At 35.3% G+C, this 14,985-nt stretch overlaps 1 protein-coding gene across 10 annotated transcripts in view; it reads right to left on the bottom strand.

The window, feature by feature from the left end:
* Positions 1-1,434: 1,434 nt before the first annotated feature.
* TRIM2 (tripartite motif containing 2) overlaps positions 1,435-14,985 on the bottom strand; it is a 186,050-nt gene continuing 172,499 nt past the window's right edge. For all 10 annotated transcript variants that reach the window (XM_031664217.1, XM_003899275.4, XM_009207709.3 and 7 more), the window contains 2 exons: positions 12,116-12,256; positions 1,435-5,934 (listed from right to left, as the gene is read on the bottom strand). In XM_031664217.1, coding sequence (XP_031520077.1) covers positions 5,782-5,934; positions 12,116-12,256 — 294 coding nt within the window. In that variant the 3' untranslated portion in view covers positions 1,435-5,781. The remainder of the gene's footprint in view (positions 5,935-12,115; positions 12,257-14,985) is intronic.

Below are 14,985 nucleotides of genomic sequence, written 5' to 3' on the forward strand. Positions count from 1 at the left end.
GTGAGAAGAGCAGCTTTTTTTGTTTACTGCTATTCCCTAGTGAGACTAGCATAGTACCTGAACATTCTACACTCAGTAAATACTTGCTAATGAATAAAGCAGTTTATGGTATTGCAAGTATTTGGTCTGTTTCTCCAAGCAGGCTATAAGCTCTGCGAGGGTACAGGCTTCAGTATTCATCCTGGTATCCCATCCACCTAGCCAAAAGGCTGGTGGACCAAAGGTGCTTAGACATTTGTTTGATCAGTGACTTTAACAGTGAAAAACAGACAGAAGGGTGAGAACATTAGATGTCCACTTGCCCTTCCAGTCTCCTTAGGCAAAACTGAACTTGTTCTCTCCTCTGGAAAGGGATGCATCTGGCTTCATGTGAAATGTGCTCCTGGAGGACAATCTCAGATATGCTGAACTAAAACATGGGGCAAGTGGCTTATGGAGGGACCCACCCTCTCTGATTCTGAAAACCTCCAAGGAGCCCGTGATGGTGGCCTGCTTGGGTAAAAGAAAAAACAAATGAAGAATGGAAGTAGAATTCAATAATATTAATATTTACAATTCATCGTCAGCAGTGTCACTTTTGATCTTTTTTTTAAAGAGACAGTCTGTTACTATGTTGCCCAGGCTGGTCTTAAACTTCTGGGCTCAAGTGATTCTCCCACCTCAGCCTCCCAAGTAGCTGCCACTCCAGACTCTGCCACCATACCTAGCTCCATGTTAGGTATTTCTAATTTCCGTTGTTTCATCTCTCCTTCCAAGACTGACTTATGTAACCTCTTTCAGAGTTTCCATCTATGCTGGATTTTTTTTAACCCTCAAGAAGACAAAACCAATTTTTATTGTGTTCCGTCATTGTTCACAATCACGCCTGTAATCCCAGCACTTTGGGAAGCCAAGGCGGGGGATTGCTTGAGCTCGGGAGTTCAGACCATCCTGGGCAAAGTGGTGACCGCATCTCTACAAAAAATTTTAAAAATTAGCCAGGCGTATTGGTGAGTGCCTGTAGTCCCAGCTACTTGGGAGGCTGAGGTGGAAGGACTGCTTGAGCCAGGGAGGTCGAGGCTGCAGGAAGCCATGATCACACCACTACACTCTAGCCTGGGCAACAGAGCCAGACACTGTCTCAAAAAAAAAAAAAAAGGTAGTCAGGTTTTTCTATATCTATAACTTTCTAAATGTACATGTTCTACATATGTATCAGGATTTTCCAAATTCCTACTTAAGATACATCCTAAATACTAATGGATTATTAATGTCACAGCCAGCAAAAATTTTCTTCAGGTTTTCCTCACTAGTATAAATAGTCTGGTTGCAGTGTTGCTATCTTCTACAGATTCCAGGACGTTCTTCAGTTTCCCTTCAGGTAGAGAATATATTAAATAAATATTCACTTTGCAAATGGAGAAATATTAAATAAATAAATATTCACTCTGCAAATGGAGAAAACAAGCTTTATTATAATGATTTGAGATTTTGTGCATGGTAAAGAGATACACATGAATCTTGTTTCTCCTATGTTTCAAGACAGAATTAATTGAAAGTTTCATTGTAGACTAAAGCATCCAAAATACTGTGGTACGTATGTAGCTACGAACATACAAACACTTTGATGCACAGCGTTCATTCTTTTCTTTAAATAGGCAGTCAACATTTGGATTCATAAAAGAACAAATGACGAGAATATATCAGTATCAATGTTAGAGAGTGCAAGACTTAGTGTTCTATACACAAAACATATGAAACAGACCTATAAAGATGGAATGTACAAAATCTAAAAAGAAAACAAAGCAAAAAAAAAAACCCTTCATATTCATACATAGGCTTGAAAGTCTATAGAATTGAGAATGATATAAAGAATTCTATTACAAGAATACACGCCATTGATGACAGAACATTCCCATGTCATAAAGCAAAAGCATTGAGTTTAAGGCTGTGTTGCTTTCAAAAGTTAATGGAAGTGCTGTACATTCATTGGAACAACATAGCCAATTTATTAATCTATTCTAGAATATTAATAGCTTTCATACATTCTCCACGAACAGACCACACAATCACTGCCACACAATTCATCTTTAGAAAGTTTTTAAGATAGCATCATGATTTGTAGCTTACTGTCATTGAAAACAAAACAAATAATTCTTTATTTATACCAAACAAATCTTTGATGGGCACTTAGTTTCCTTTATGGCAATACTAGATTTCTAGTTATCAAAAATATTAAAGTAATTATAAAGTTTAAAACCCTGCAACATTTACAGAAACCAACAGTATTACCACTTTTGCTTTTAAGCTAAATTAGATAATGTTTGCGTGAAATAGCTTTAATTTTATCCTACCTGGAGATGTCTTGTTTTTAAATTATTAAATTATCAAACTAAAAATACTCCTCCCTTTTCAGAAGCTAGTGAATAGAGAGGATACTATAGCGTCTACAAAAAGATTTTTCCCATTTGAAGTAATCTGCAGATTACCTAATGTTTATTTACTACTTCCTCCAATTAACTAAGTAGGTATTACCAAAGCATTTCTGTTAACCCTTCAGTGCTAAGGATTCATAGATACTTGCAGTGTACTGCTATTCCAGTTAACTCCGTGTTAGGACATACCCTGTATATTTAGTAGTGGAAGCAAGTGTGTTCTAGCTGCATGGATCTGGAGTATTTATTTGCCTCAAATCTAGTCACAGTAAATTAAAATAAGGAAACTTAGGGACTTGTTTAGTTCTGGAGACTAAAGTTTGATCAAAATACTAAGTAACATTAAAAAAAATGGCATACAGTCATAAAGGACTTATAGTCATGTATTTCTGGATGGTCAAGTGACTCTCTGCCTCCCCATGTCCAGCAAGGGGGGGTGGGGGGTCTGTACTGGGAGGAAATACATCGTCACTGACCTTGAAATCCCAACTGGCAATATTTTGCCTTACGTGCCCAGGGGAAATTTGAATGAGTAATTTTTCAGTGCTACTTATCATGAATGTATGACAGGTTCTATACACTTGACAAAGAGAAATCAAACAATAATGGTAGCCCAGAAAAAAGCCACTTATTTTAATATCCTTCTCAGTTTACCAGAAACCATTTTCCATAGAATGTGACAAAATTTCATTTAAATTTTGTCTAGTTGTATCATATCAGCAGCACTTTACCCCAAAAATATGCTTACCAAGAAATACAGTAAATGCACATATGTATCCAAGTGTGAAATGTTATCTATACTTTAATATATATAATCACATATTTTTTGGAAAAAATATAGTGTTTCCTGGAGTGCCCATAGCATGTGTTTTAGCAACACATAGTGGAGCAGGTCTGAATCAAATTATTCTTTCATTCCAGTTTATGCCAATATTGACATAAAAAAAATTAGCTTTGTATTCAGTCTACTATTGAGATATCTAGCCTGATAGGATATGATATGATGGCTAGTTAGATTGTAAGTTAATTTCTAAGTTCACAAATATATTTTAAATGTTGTGTAAAAAACCTCTTTAAATCAACTAGTTTAAAGATCAACAGCCTGGGACAGAAAGACTCTAAATAGAAAGCCATCTTTTACTTGTGAAAATAAACTAAAATTAATGTAACCAATTTAAAAAGTTTATTTTAAACAATCTAGACAAGAGTCTAGCCTGTCTTTTGTGAAGAATGTTAGCACACAGCAAAATGAAATTCCCACCCCAGAATGTCAGCTCTGAGTGGGCAGAGATTTTTACCTGTTTTGTCTATCACTGTATTTCCAGCGCCTAAAAGAGTACTTGGTACCTTGTAGGTACTCAGTAAATATGAATGTTTAAATTCAAAGATGTATCTCACTGATGTTAGGAAACAGTGTCTTCATTTAACATTCTAAAAAGTTATTGAATTTTATAGCTTTATCACAGACAGGCTCAAATATTTTTTAAAACTCTACCTAACTAAAAAAAAGATTAAACCTAAATGTAAATCTTCCTGGAAAAACCTTTTTTCAGAGGCTGATTTGGGCATAATACATTTAATAGGCAATTTGAAGTAGCTAGATTTCCCTTCTAAATTTTAAGAAGTCCTATATAGAGAATGACTGAATTATAAATTAATAAGCAATAAACATCACATTCATATACATAGGGGAAACGTTTTCTTATAGTACAGTTCTAAGGTGCTTTCAGTGAAGAAGACCCCAAGTCACCATCAAAAATGTCAAACATGACATCCTATTTGGTAGAACTGAGTAGAAAATTAAACAGTGGAAATAGACCACAGCTTGTTTTACAGTACCAATGACAGATGCACGATTGACTAAATTGTTCTTAACATTTCTCAAAATGCATTTATATTTAAATTAAATGTAACTCAAGTTCAACTTTTCTTTTGACCTGTTGGGTTTTTTTTCTTTTTTCTTTTTTTTTTTTTTTTGAAAGCACAGAAGGCCATTTTCTGACTAAAAGTCAGCCACCACCATCATTCCTGGAAAAATGGCAAAAATTAAATCTGCTTTAGGGCTTGCTCCACTAGGACGGCTTTAAACTGCTTAGTAAAGGAATGTGCTGAAGAATGGCTGGACGAAGCTTCTGTCTTTCAGAGTGCTGCCTATTTCAATACACCAAAGATTCAGCTATATATATGTGTGTGTGTATATATATATATATATAATACATTCTATCTTACCCTAATCATGTATACATAGTCCCTTGATACCTCTACTATTCATTAAACAATGATAAATAACCATAACATGCCCTTACCTGTAATGCTTTCAAGATAACACAACTTTGGTAACACTTGCTTTCTAAGGGGAAATCATTTATCAATCACATGCCTTTGGTTGACACCATCAGTCCTCCAAAGGGCTACTTATGGCTCTCTGTCCTAGGATACTGGTGTCCTACTACATGTGCTGACATTTGCAGGAGGTAAAGCTTTCGCTTTCATGAAGTCGAAGAGGAGAGACACATGTGAAAACATGGTACACAAAACATGACTAACTTTTTTTGATTACATTCCAGTGCAATGATCTGGAGTTAATGGGGCAGTTTGTTTCCCAAAAGGTAGCATTACTTTTGTAATATGCTTTTCAAAGCATTAGAAATTTCAGGTTTCCCTGAAGATGTACTTTGTTTTTGATACAAGGTGAGCCGAAAAGAGGTGGTGAAAAGAACACACAAAAAAGGATCTTTGTCTAACCCAGAAAGGTTGAGAAATTTGCACTGATTCTTAAGTACTGAACTCCAGAGGCCTGCTAATCAGAGCTGGGATCATTTTGCAAGACAGCCTTTCTTTTTCTAAAGTAATTTGTATGTAGTTGCTGATAACCAAAAAAATGTCACAAGAGTAATACCTACTGTAAAAGTGAGGTTAGAAGATTCCCTGGGTCTTGTGACCTAGGTTAAATGAAGTATATAACTACAATAGATTTTGTTTTTGTTTTGCTTTTGGAAGTTCTGTGCAAAAGCTACCATTCACAGGATTAACAAATACCTTTACATATGCTAGTGTTTTTTTTTTAAGTGTCTGATTTGCAAAATTAGTTTAGCTACATAAATCCTGTCCCTTAAGCCATAGTTCACAGATGTAAAACTGCAGTTTATAGATTCAGTAGAAGAGGTTTTTTTTTAACCCTAAAGGTGAAATACAGAAATTGGATAAGCAGTTTTTAAGGAAATTGTTACATTCAGAAATAACCTTGGAAAGTTCACCAATGATTCCTTCTGGCATAAAAATCCTAGTCATAATCTGGTCCCACACTGAGAAATCCATTCCAGTTTATAGTGCAAGACCTTGAAAGCGGGTATCCAGCTGCCCACCATTACTGTAAGTATCGATAGACTTTGAAACAGTGATTTCCAGAGTCTGCAACCACAACATGACCATCTGAAGTTAGGGCCAGGCCTTGGGGGCCATAGAGTGGGTCAGCAGATGTGTTAATGTAGGACAAAAATGATCCACTCCCATCAAAAACCTGTAAATAGGAAATCAGAATGTTATAGGAGAAGTTATAGTAATATGCTGAACATGAGTTAGAAAACTCTTGATGCTAGTGTTTTTCTGTTTCTTGTTTTTTTTTTTCCTTTTTTTTTTTGACAGGGTCTCACTCTGTCACCCAGGCTGGTGTGCAGTGGTGTGAAGACAGCTTACTGTAACCTCTAATTCATGGGTTCAAGTGATTCTCCTGATTCAGCCTCCCAAAGTGCTAAGATTACAGCCATGAGCCATCATGCCCAGTGTATATGCTTTTATACTGAAAACATTAGCATAAGCCAGGTGCAGTGGCTTACACCTGGAATGCCAGCACTTTGGTAGATGAAGTTGGGAGGATCCCTTGAGGCCAGGAGTTTAAGAACAGCCTAAGGAAAATAGCGAGACCCTGTTTAAAATAAAATTAAAAAAAAAAAAAAGCAGAAAAAACAAAACAAAACAAAACAAAAAATGCACTTAAGTAATCATCTATCCATCTATGGATATGTCTTTGTTTATGTCACTTCATATCTATAATCCTGCTCTCCACTTACCTTGCTTTCTCTCCTCTCCCGATCTATTTCCAGTTGGTGGAGTAGAATATGCCATTGGCTGCTAGCTTTCACTCGTATTCCTATAGTGGTCACAACAAATATTGGGTGGGAAGGACCCTAGATGGTGCTTAAAAAATGAATGAACCTTACTGTTCACTTTAAATCTTCACTTATTCCCACTTCCAGTCTCACATCTCCTTTTCCTCCCCCGCCAATTACAAGGGGAAAAAATCAGCAACTAGATAATGGAAGAATGTTCCTGAGTCATAACAGCAATGAGACAGTAGAAATTGTTTTTTCCTTTTTAGAAAAGAGTGGGTTGTAAGAAGTCAATGGTTCAACATGTAAAGTCATCCCCTGGTATCCCGGGAGATTGATACCAAAATCTTCAGATTCTCAAGTCCTTTATATAAAATAGCCTAGTATTTGCACCTAACCTATTCACATCCCCCCACATATTTTAAATAATCTCTAGATTACTTCTAATACTTAGAGCAATATAAATGCTATATAATGTAAATAATATGATGTATTTTTACAATTTGTATTATTTTTAATCACTGTATTTAACAAATTATTTTTCCTGAAATTTCTGATCTGTGTTTGGTTGAATTCACAAGTGTGGGATTTGCGGGTACGGGGGGGGTGATCATACATTTGGATGTGAAATCACTTTCTTTTGGTCTGTCGATTTCTGCTTTGTTATTTTTGTTAAATTTTTATTTTGAAATAATTATAGATTCATAGGAAGTGGCAAAGATAGTAGAGAAAGGTCCTGGGTACTCTTCACTCAGTTTCCCCCAATGGTCACATCTTCTGTAATTATAGTACCACACAAAACCCAATACATTGACTTTGGGTTGTGTGTGTACAGTTTTACGTCATTTTATCATGTGTGTAGATTTACCACTGCAACCAACATACAGAATTATCCCATCAACATAAAGATCTCCCTCTTGCTACATCTTTATGGTCATACTCACTCCCCTTTCCTCACATCTCTAATCCTTGCCAATCACTAATCTGTTTCCCTTCTTTATAATTTTGTTATTTTTTTGAGAATGTTACACAAATAGAATCATACAGTATGTAACCTTCTGAAAATGGCTTTTCTTCACTCAGCATCATGCCCTTGAGATGCATCTGAGTTGTTGAGTGTATCATTAGTCTGTTCCGTTTTAATGCCAAGTCATATTCCATAGTATAGATACACCAGTTTGTTTAGTCATTAACCTATTGAAAGACATCTGGGTTATTTTCAGTTTTGGGCTATTACAAATAAACCTTGTATGAACAACAATGTGCAGGGTTTTGTGTGGATGTAAGTTTTCACTTCTCTGGGACAACCAGGAGTATAATTTATGGGCTGTGTGGTAAGTATATGTTTAGTTTTTAAAGAAACGGCCAAACAATTTTCCAGGCTGACTGTAGTTTTGCATTTCTACCAGCAATGCATGAGAGATCTAGTTTCTCTACATGCTCTCCAGTGTTTGGCATTATTAGTATTTTTAATTTTAGCTATCCTTATAAGTGTGCAGTAATATCTCACCATGGTCTTAATTTGTACTTCCCTAATGTCTAGTGATATTGCACATCTTTTTATGTAAACATCCTCTTCGGTAAAATTTCTCTTAATGCCTTTTGCTCATTTTTCTTTTCTTCCTTTTTTTTTTTTTTGAGATGAAATTTCATTCTTGTCAGCCAGGCTGGAGTGCAATGGCGTGATCATGGCTCACTGCAACCTCCAGCTTCTGGGTTCAAGTGATTCTCCTGCCTCAGCCTCCCAAGTAGCTGGGATTACAGGCACACACCACCACATCCAGTTAATTTTTGTATTTTTAGTAGAGATGCAGTTTTGCCATTTCGCCAGGAAATGGTCTCAAACTCCTGACCTCAGGTGATCCACCTGCCTTGGCATCCCAAATTGCTGGGATTACAGGTGTGAGCCACAGCACCCGGCCACCTTTTGCTCATTATTCTAATTGGATTGTTTGATTATTTTACTAATGAATCTTGAGAATCTTTACATTCTAGGTATAATTCCTTTGTCAGAAATTCAGTTGGTAAATATTTTCTCTCAGTCTGTTGCCTGTCTTTTTAGCCTCTTAAAGGGATTTTTCACAGAGCAAAAGCTTTTTTTTTTTTATGAAATCCAATTTGTTAATTGTTTTTCTTTTATGGATTATAGTTTGGGTATTATGTCTAAAAACTCTTCACGGAGCCCTAGGTCCCAAAGATTTTCTCTTAAATTATTCTAAAAGTTTATCTCCTCAAACATTATCTTCTAAAAATGTTATAGTTTTATCTTTTACAGTTAAATCTACAGTCCAATTTGAGTCAACTTTTTGTACAAATTAACGTTCATTTTTTTTTTCCTCTGTGGTGGTCTTAGTTGTTCCAGTCCCATTTGTTGAAAAGGCCATCATTCCTCATACAAAATTGCTTTTGTATCTTTGTCAAAATACGATAGGCTGTACAACTGTGGGAGTGATTTCTAGATTCTCTATTCTGTCCCACCGATGTATGTGTCTATTCCTCCACCATATTACATAGGCTTGATTATGGTAACTATATAGTAAGTCATATAGCTTACCCTATGGGTTAGTAAGGGTAGAGTGATTCCTCTCAATTTATTCTTCTTTTTCAAAATTATTTTAGCTATTTCCTTTCCCTTGCCATATAAATTTTTAAATAAGATTTATATTTGCAAAAAGTCCTGCTGAGATTTTGTATTAAACCTGCATATTAATTGAAGACAACTGACATCATTGTTGAGTCTTGCAATCTATGAACACAGTTGTTTCTCCATTTACTTAGACGTTCTTTGATTTCTTTTGCCAGCATTTTATAGTTTTCAGCATACAAATATTGAATATGTTTTGTTGTTATACCTAAGTATATATTTTTTCAGTGATTCTAAATGGTATTGTATTTTTAATTTTGGTTTTCACTGTTTGTTGCTAGTTTATAAAAACATAATCGATATTTTTGGTTTTTCTTAAGAGACAGGGTCTTGTTCTGTCACCCAGGCTGTGGTGCTATAGCACAATCATAGCTCACTGCAGTCTCCAACTCCCAGACTTAAGGAATCCTTCTGCCTCAGCCTTCTGAGTAGCTGAGCCTATAGACATGTGCCACTATGTCTGGCTAATCTTTGTATTTTTTTTGTAGAGATAGGGTCTTCCTGTGTTGCCCAGGCTAGTCTCAAACTCCTGGCCTCAAGCAGTCCTCCCACCTTGGCCTCCCAAAGTGCTGGCGTTACATGCATGAGCCACCATGCCCGACCATAATTGATTTTTGTATGTTGATCTTGTATTCTGCAATCTTGCTGAACTCACCTATTGTAGGAACTTTTTTTGTAGATTATTTGGGATTTTCTTTGTAAACATCATGTTATCTGCAAGCAGGGAGAGTGGTTAATTTATTCTATTCTAATTTGTAAGCTTTTTATTTCCTTTCTACCTTTTGTGCTGGCTAGAACTTCTAGTATTATATTGAACAAGAATGGTGAGACATCCTTGCAGACATCCTTGCTCTACAGGGAATGCATTCAGTCTTTTACTATGAACTATGGTGTTAGCTATAGGTTTTCATAGATGTTGTTTATCAAGTTGAGAGTCTTTCTTCTTAGTTTTCTGAGAGTTGAATGGGTATTAAATTTTGTTAAATGATTTTTCAGTGTCAATTGATATGATCATTTAGTTTTTCTTCTTTATAATTTTAATATGGTGGATTATTACATTGACTGATTTTCTTTATTTTTATTTTTATTTTTTAAAGGGCAGCCTCCCAAGCCAGAGTAGCTCAGAGACTCCCTGATTTTCTAGTACTAAACTAGTCTTGCATTCCTGGAATAAACTCCACTTGGTCACGGAGCGATTTTTACATATTGCTGAATTATATTTGTTAATATATCTTTAAGAATATTTACACACAGGAGGAATATTGGTGTGTAGCTTTCCTTTTTGTACTGGCTTTGGTAACAGGGCTTCAAAAGCTGATTGGAAAATGAGTTGGGAAGTATTCTCTTATCTTCTATTTTCTGGAAGAAATTATATACAATTGTTACTAAATTCTTTAAACATTTGGTAGAATTCCATGGTGAAATCATCTCAGTCTAGACATTTCTTTTTGGTGTTTTAAAATTATGAATTAACTTTTCTTAATAGGTTAGAGGGTTATTCAAATTATTTCATACTGAAGTTGCGGAGTTGGTATTTTTTGAGAAGTTGTCTATTTCATCTAAGTTGTCAAACTTATGTATGCAGAGTTGTTCACAGAATGCCTTTATTATCCTTTTGATGTCTACAGGACATGTATTAATATTAGTATTTTGTGTCTTTTATTTCCTTTGTCAGTCTTGCTAGGGTTTTGCTGGTTTATCTTTTCAAAGAGCCAGTTTGCTATTTCATGGATTTTCCCTATTGCTTTTCTTTTTTGAATTTCATTTTTTTTTTTAATTTTTTGAGACAGAGTCTCCTTCTGTTGCCCAGGCTGGAGTGCAATGATGCAATCTTGGCTCACTGAAGCCTCTGCCTCCTGGGTTCAAGTGATTCTCCTGCTTCAGCCTCCTGAGTAGCTGGGGTTGCAGGCACCTGCCACCACACTTGACAAATTTTTTGTATTTTTAGTAGAGTCAGGATTCCACCATGTTGGCCAGGCTTGTCGCAAACTCCTGACCTCAAGTGATCTGCCTGCCTTGGCCTCACAAAGTGCTGGGATCAAAGGCGTGAGCCACAGCGCCCCACCTTTAATTTCAGCCTTGCTTCCTTCTGCTTGTTTGGGGTTTGCTCTTTTCTTTCTAGCTTCTTTCAGGTGGCAGCTTAGATCATTGATTTAACATGTTTCCTCTTTTCTAATAGAAGTATTTAGCATATTAATTTCCCTCTCAGCATTGTTTTTGCTAAATTCCACAAATTTTGGTATGTTCTATTTGCATTTTCATTCAGTCCAATATATTTTACAATTTTCCTTGAGACTTCCTCTTTGACTCGTGCGTCATTTAGCACAATAGTGTTTTTAAATTCATAAAACAAAACACATGGATTGTAAAAAATCATATTAAAATATAGCTATTAAAATATTACTAAATTATGATAGAGCAATATGGGTGTGCTTCTAAAAATTAGCATATTAAATAATAAGAAATAATAATGGGTCTAATAATTACTGTAATTTTGAAGTAGTGATGAGAATAAGTGACAATTCAAGATTTTTGCAACTGATATGATATGAAAATTTCTGTGATTTTTCTTGGTGACAAAGTCATAGGCATTACTAAAATTACTATGATTGTTGCTTATATTCATGATTAAGGGAAATGATAATTTTCAGCCAGAGGTTCATAAAAATAATAATGTAATATTTTTGTTCAATGGCCCCCTTGAATTCTATCTTCAGACCCTTTGCGGGGTCTGTGGGGTCCAGGTTAAAACCCCGATTTAGAGGGTTTCACTCTGGTAACATTTTTTCTACTCCATGTTGCTGAGTTTGGTCCTTCTGGTGAGAGTATCTATGGTCCTATGTCCTAACCAAAGGAAAAGAGAAACATTCCAGTTTGGGGGACAGCAAATTCTTCACTTTTAACAAATGCCAAACACTCTAACCATATACATTAGCACGTTGATCTACCTGGATCCTGCTGTTTCCCCAGTCGGCCACAATGATGTTTCCATTTGAATCCACTGCTACACCTGTTGGAGCATTAAACTGCCCATTTCCTTCTCCATTTGAGCCAAACTTCAACATGAATTCTCCTTCCTGATTAAACACCTGTATGAAATATTGTTAAATTATTTTGTTTTACATAGAAATACTTGAATCAACATTATGGATTAAAAAATATCTGTTTGAGTAGGTTATTTATAACAAGATCCATGATTTAAGACATTCTAAAAAAAGAAAATAAAATCTACAAGATAGACTGCATATCATTGTGTTTCCCCAAATTACTGTATAAATCTGATTTATCATTTGTTAAATGATCATTTTTTTTGGCTTATGTCTGGTTATTAAATCCTTATGTGAAAGATATCTTTATTGTAAATTATAATACTATACAAGTTAGTATGAGTAAGAAGCTCTATAATTTTCAATAATATTATTATTCCCACCTTTAAAGAAATTGCTAAATTTCAAGAATGGGCATTGTATTGATATTTCTAACAGGATGGATGACTATTAAAAGTTGGATCAGAGAGTAGGAGTTTTTTGTTATGCCAGATGCTCAGAATTTATTATCATTTTACGACATCAACATAACTAGAAAGAGTAGGCTGGACTTCATACTTAGAATGGGAGAAATTCATTGCATGTGTGTGTGCACATGTGTGGTAGCAGCAGGTGAGAAATAAGAAAAGGGCTTTTTTATTTATCCTCAGAAGATATTTTAGTTCGAGAGTTTATATGATCCTAAGGGTTTGATGAATAGAAAAGTAGTTTCTATTACTCTATTTTCTATTACTCTTTTATCTCTCAGTAGAGAGAAGGGAAGCTGTTAGAAGAAGGGAGCTCAACAGAACTCTTAAGCAAATTCTCTATCATCTGATATGGCTAAGCAGTGGAGTGCTATGGTTAATTACATATTCTTACTAATAAAGTGCTACTAAATATATATCAATACAGATCACTGATTTTGAAAAAAATATTAATGTTTAATGATAACACTATAGTAAGCATAATTGTATCTTGATGATTCAGATGATACCTAATGGTTTTGAAATGTCTCCAGGACATTATTTTTAACTTCCATTGTCATGATGCCTAGATGCATAGAAATATTCATTAACAAGTCAGAAAGCATTATGTACAAGGCACTTTGAAAGTAAGGTTTCCTCAAATGTAGAACTGAAAGAGTTCATTATATTTGAGTGTAGATCTTCATTTGGGGATGATCTCAAGACTTTTTAGAATGTCACTTGTTGTCATCTCTGATTTCAAAAGATCAAAATGACCATTACTTTTAGGTAAGTACCTTGGGAAAGTAGGACACTTCCATCTCTACAGGCTAAACTCACATTACGATAAAAAGAAAGAGTCATGACTACTTCCTGAATTAATTACATACTTGCCAAGAAAGCAAGCAACCTCTGTGGTTCTTTAGAAAGGAACAAGGCAAGAACAACCAGCTTTTACTAAGATGCCATGTTTAAATTGTTTTTCTGACTCTTTTTGTCTCCTTTTACATAACACATTCTAGTTTTAAAGACCAATGGGAACATGTTTATGGTGGACACAATTTATTATTCTCTATTTTTTCCCTTATTAAGTCCTACAAATAATCTTTTTGTTTATCTTTCCTTTTTTTTTTTTTTTTTTTTGAGATGGAGTCTCATTCTGTCACTCAGGCTGGAATGCAGTGGTGCAATCTTGGCTCACCACAACCTCCACTTCCCGGTTCAAGCAATTCTCCTGCCTCAACCTCCTGAGTAGCTGCGATTACAGGCGCCTGCCATCATGCCCGGATAATTTTTGTATTTTTAGTAGAGACAAGGTTTCACCCTGTTGGCCAGACTGGTCTCGAACTCCTGACCTCAGGTGAGCTGTCCGCCTTGGCATCCCAAAGGGCTGGGATTACAGGCATGAGCTACTGTGCCCAGCCTTATTTATCTTTCTGAGTCAGACATAATCCAAATGACTCAAGTGGTTTTGCTTCATTTTGGGATAAGAAGGATGCCAAATCTAGTCTTACTTGTTTTGTGATGAAAAGAAAATATATTCTGCAGACAGCTAAGGAGCCAACTAGACCCCTTGTTAGCACTGACCTATAGATATGTTTTTTATACTTATCAACAGAGAAGTGACCTGAATTCAGAACTATTGCTAACTGCCCAGCATTACATGGGAATGAAAAACCCAAGTAATTCCATAAAACTTATTTGGTAATAGTTGTCAAAAAGAAGAGAAATGACAACAATGAAAGGCTATGGTTTTTTTAAACAAGAAGAAAATTGAGTTTAAATAAATAGCTAAAATAATCTACTTCTACCAAACTGAAAACTTGAAGAGTTTTCAGAATCTTAAGAATTATGAATGTTTCGTATTTTCTATTTTTCCCGATTAAAATGCCATTTAATTACTTAAAAATTATTCACATGAAAAATTAAGAGGCAGAAGTATGAGTTTAGTTTTTTTTAAAGTTTTGCTTTTTACAATAAATATATAAAGCAATTTTTTTTAAAAAAATCACCTTGATGATAGCCCTTTCCTGATTTCAAAATTCTGCTCATGTCAAATATCAGCTCCGCTTGGAAGTCTCCCCTGATAATCTTAATTAAGGAAATCTTCTCTTTTCTTTTGGAAAGTTAGGAAGCTTTATATGTGCCTATTTTATGAAACTATTTAGTGCTACCTGCCTTGCATTTCAGTTACTTATATATGTTTTAATTCTTTCTACAGTGTCAGCCAGGAGTGGTGAATAGGAGCCATCCCACATACCAATGCCAGTTGATTCTTAGAGGTTACCTGGAGCACTGGACAGGAAAGGCTCTGAGATCACAGTT

The sequence above is a fragment of the Papio anubis genome, chromosome 3 (genome assembly GCF_008728515.1).
Source record: "Papio anubis isolate 15944 chromosome 3, Panubis1.0, whole genome shotgun sequence".
NCBI lineage: Eukaryota > Metazoa > Chordata > Mammalia > Primates > Cercopithecidae > Papio > Papio anubis.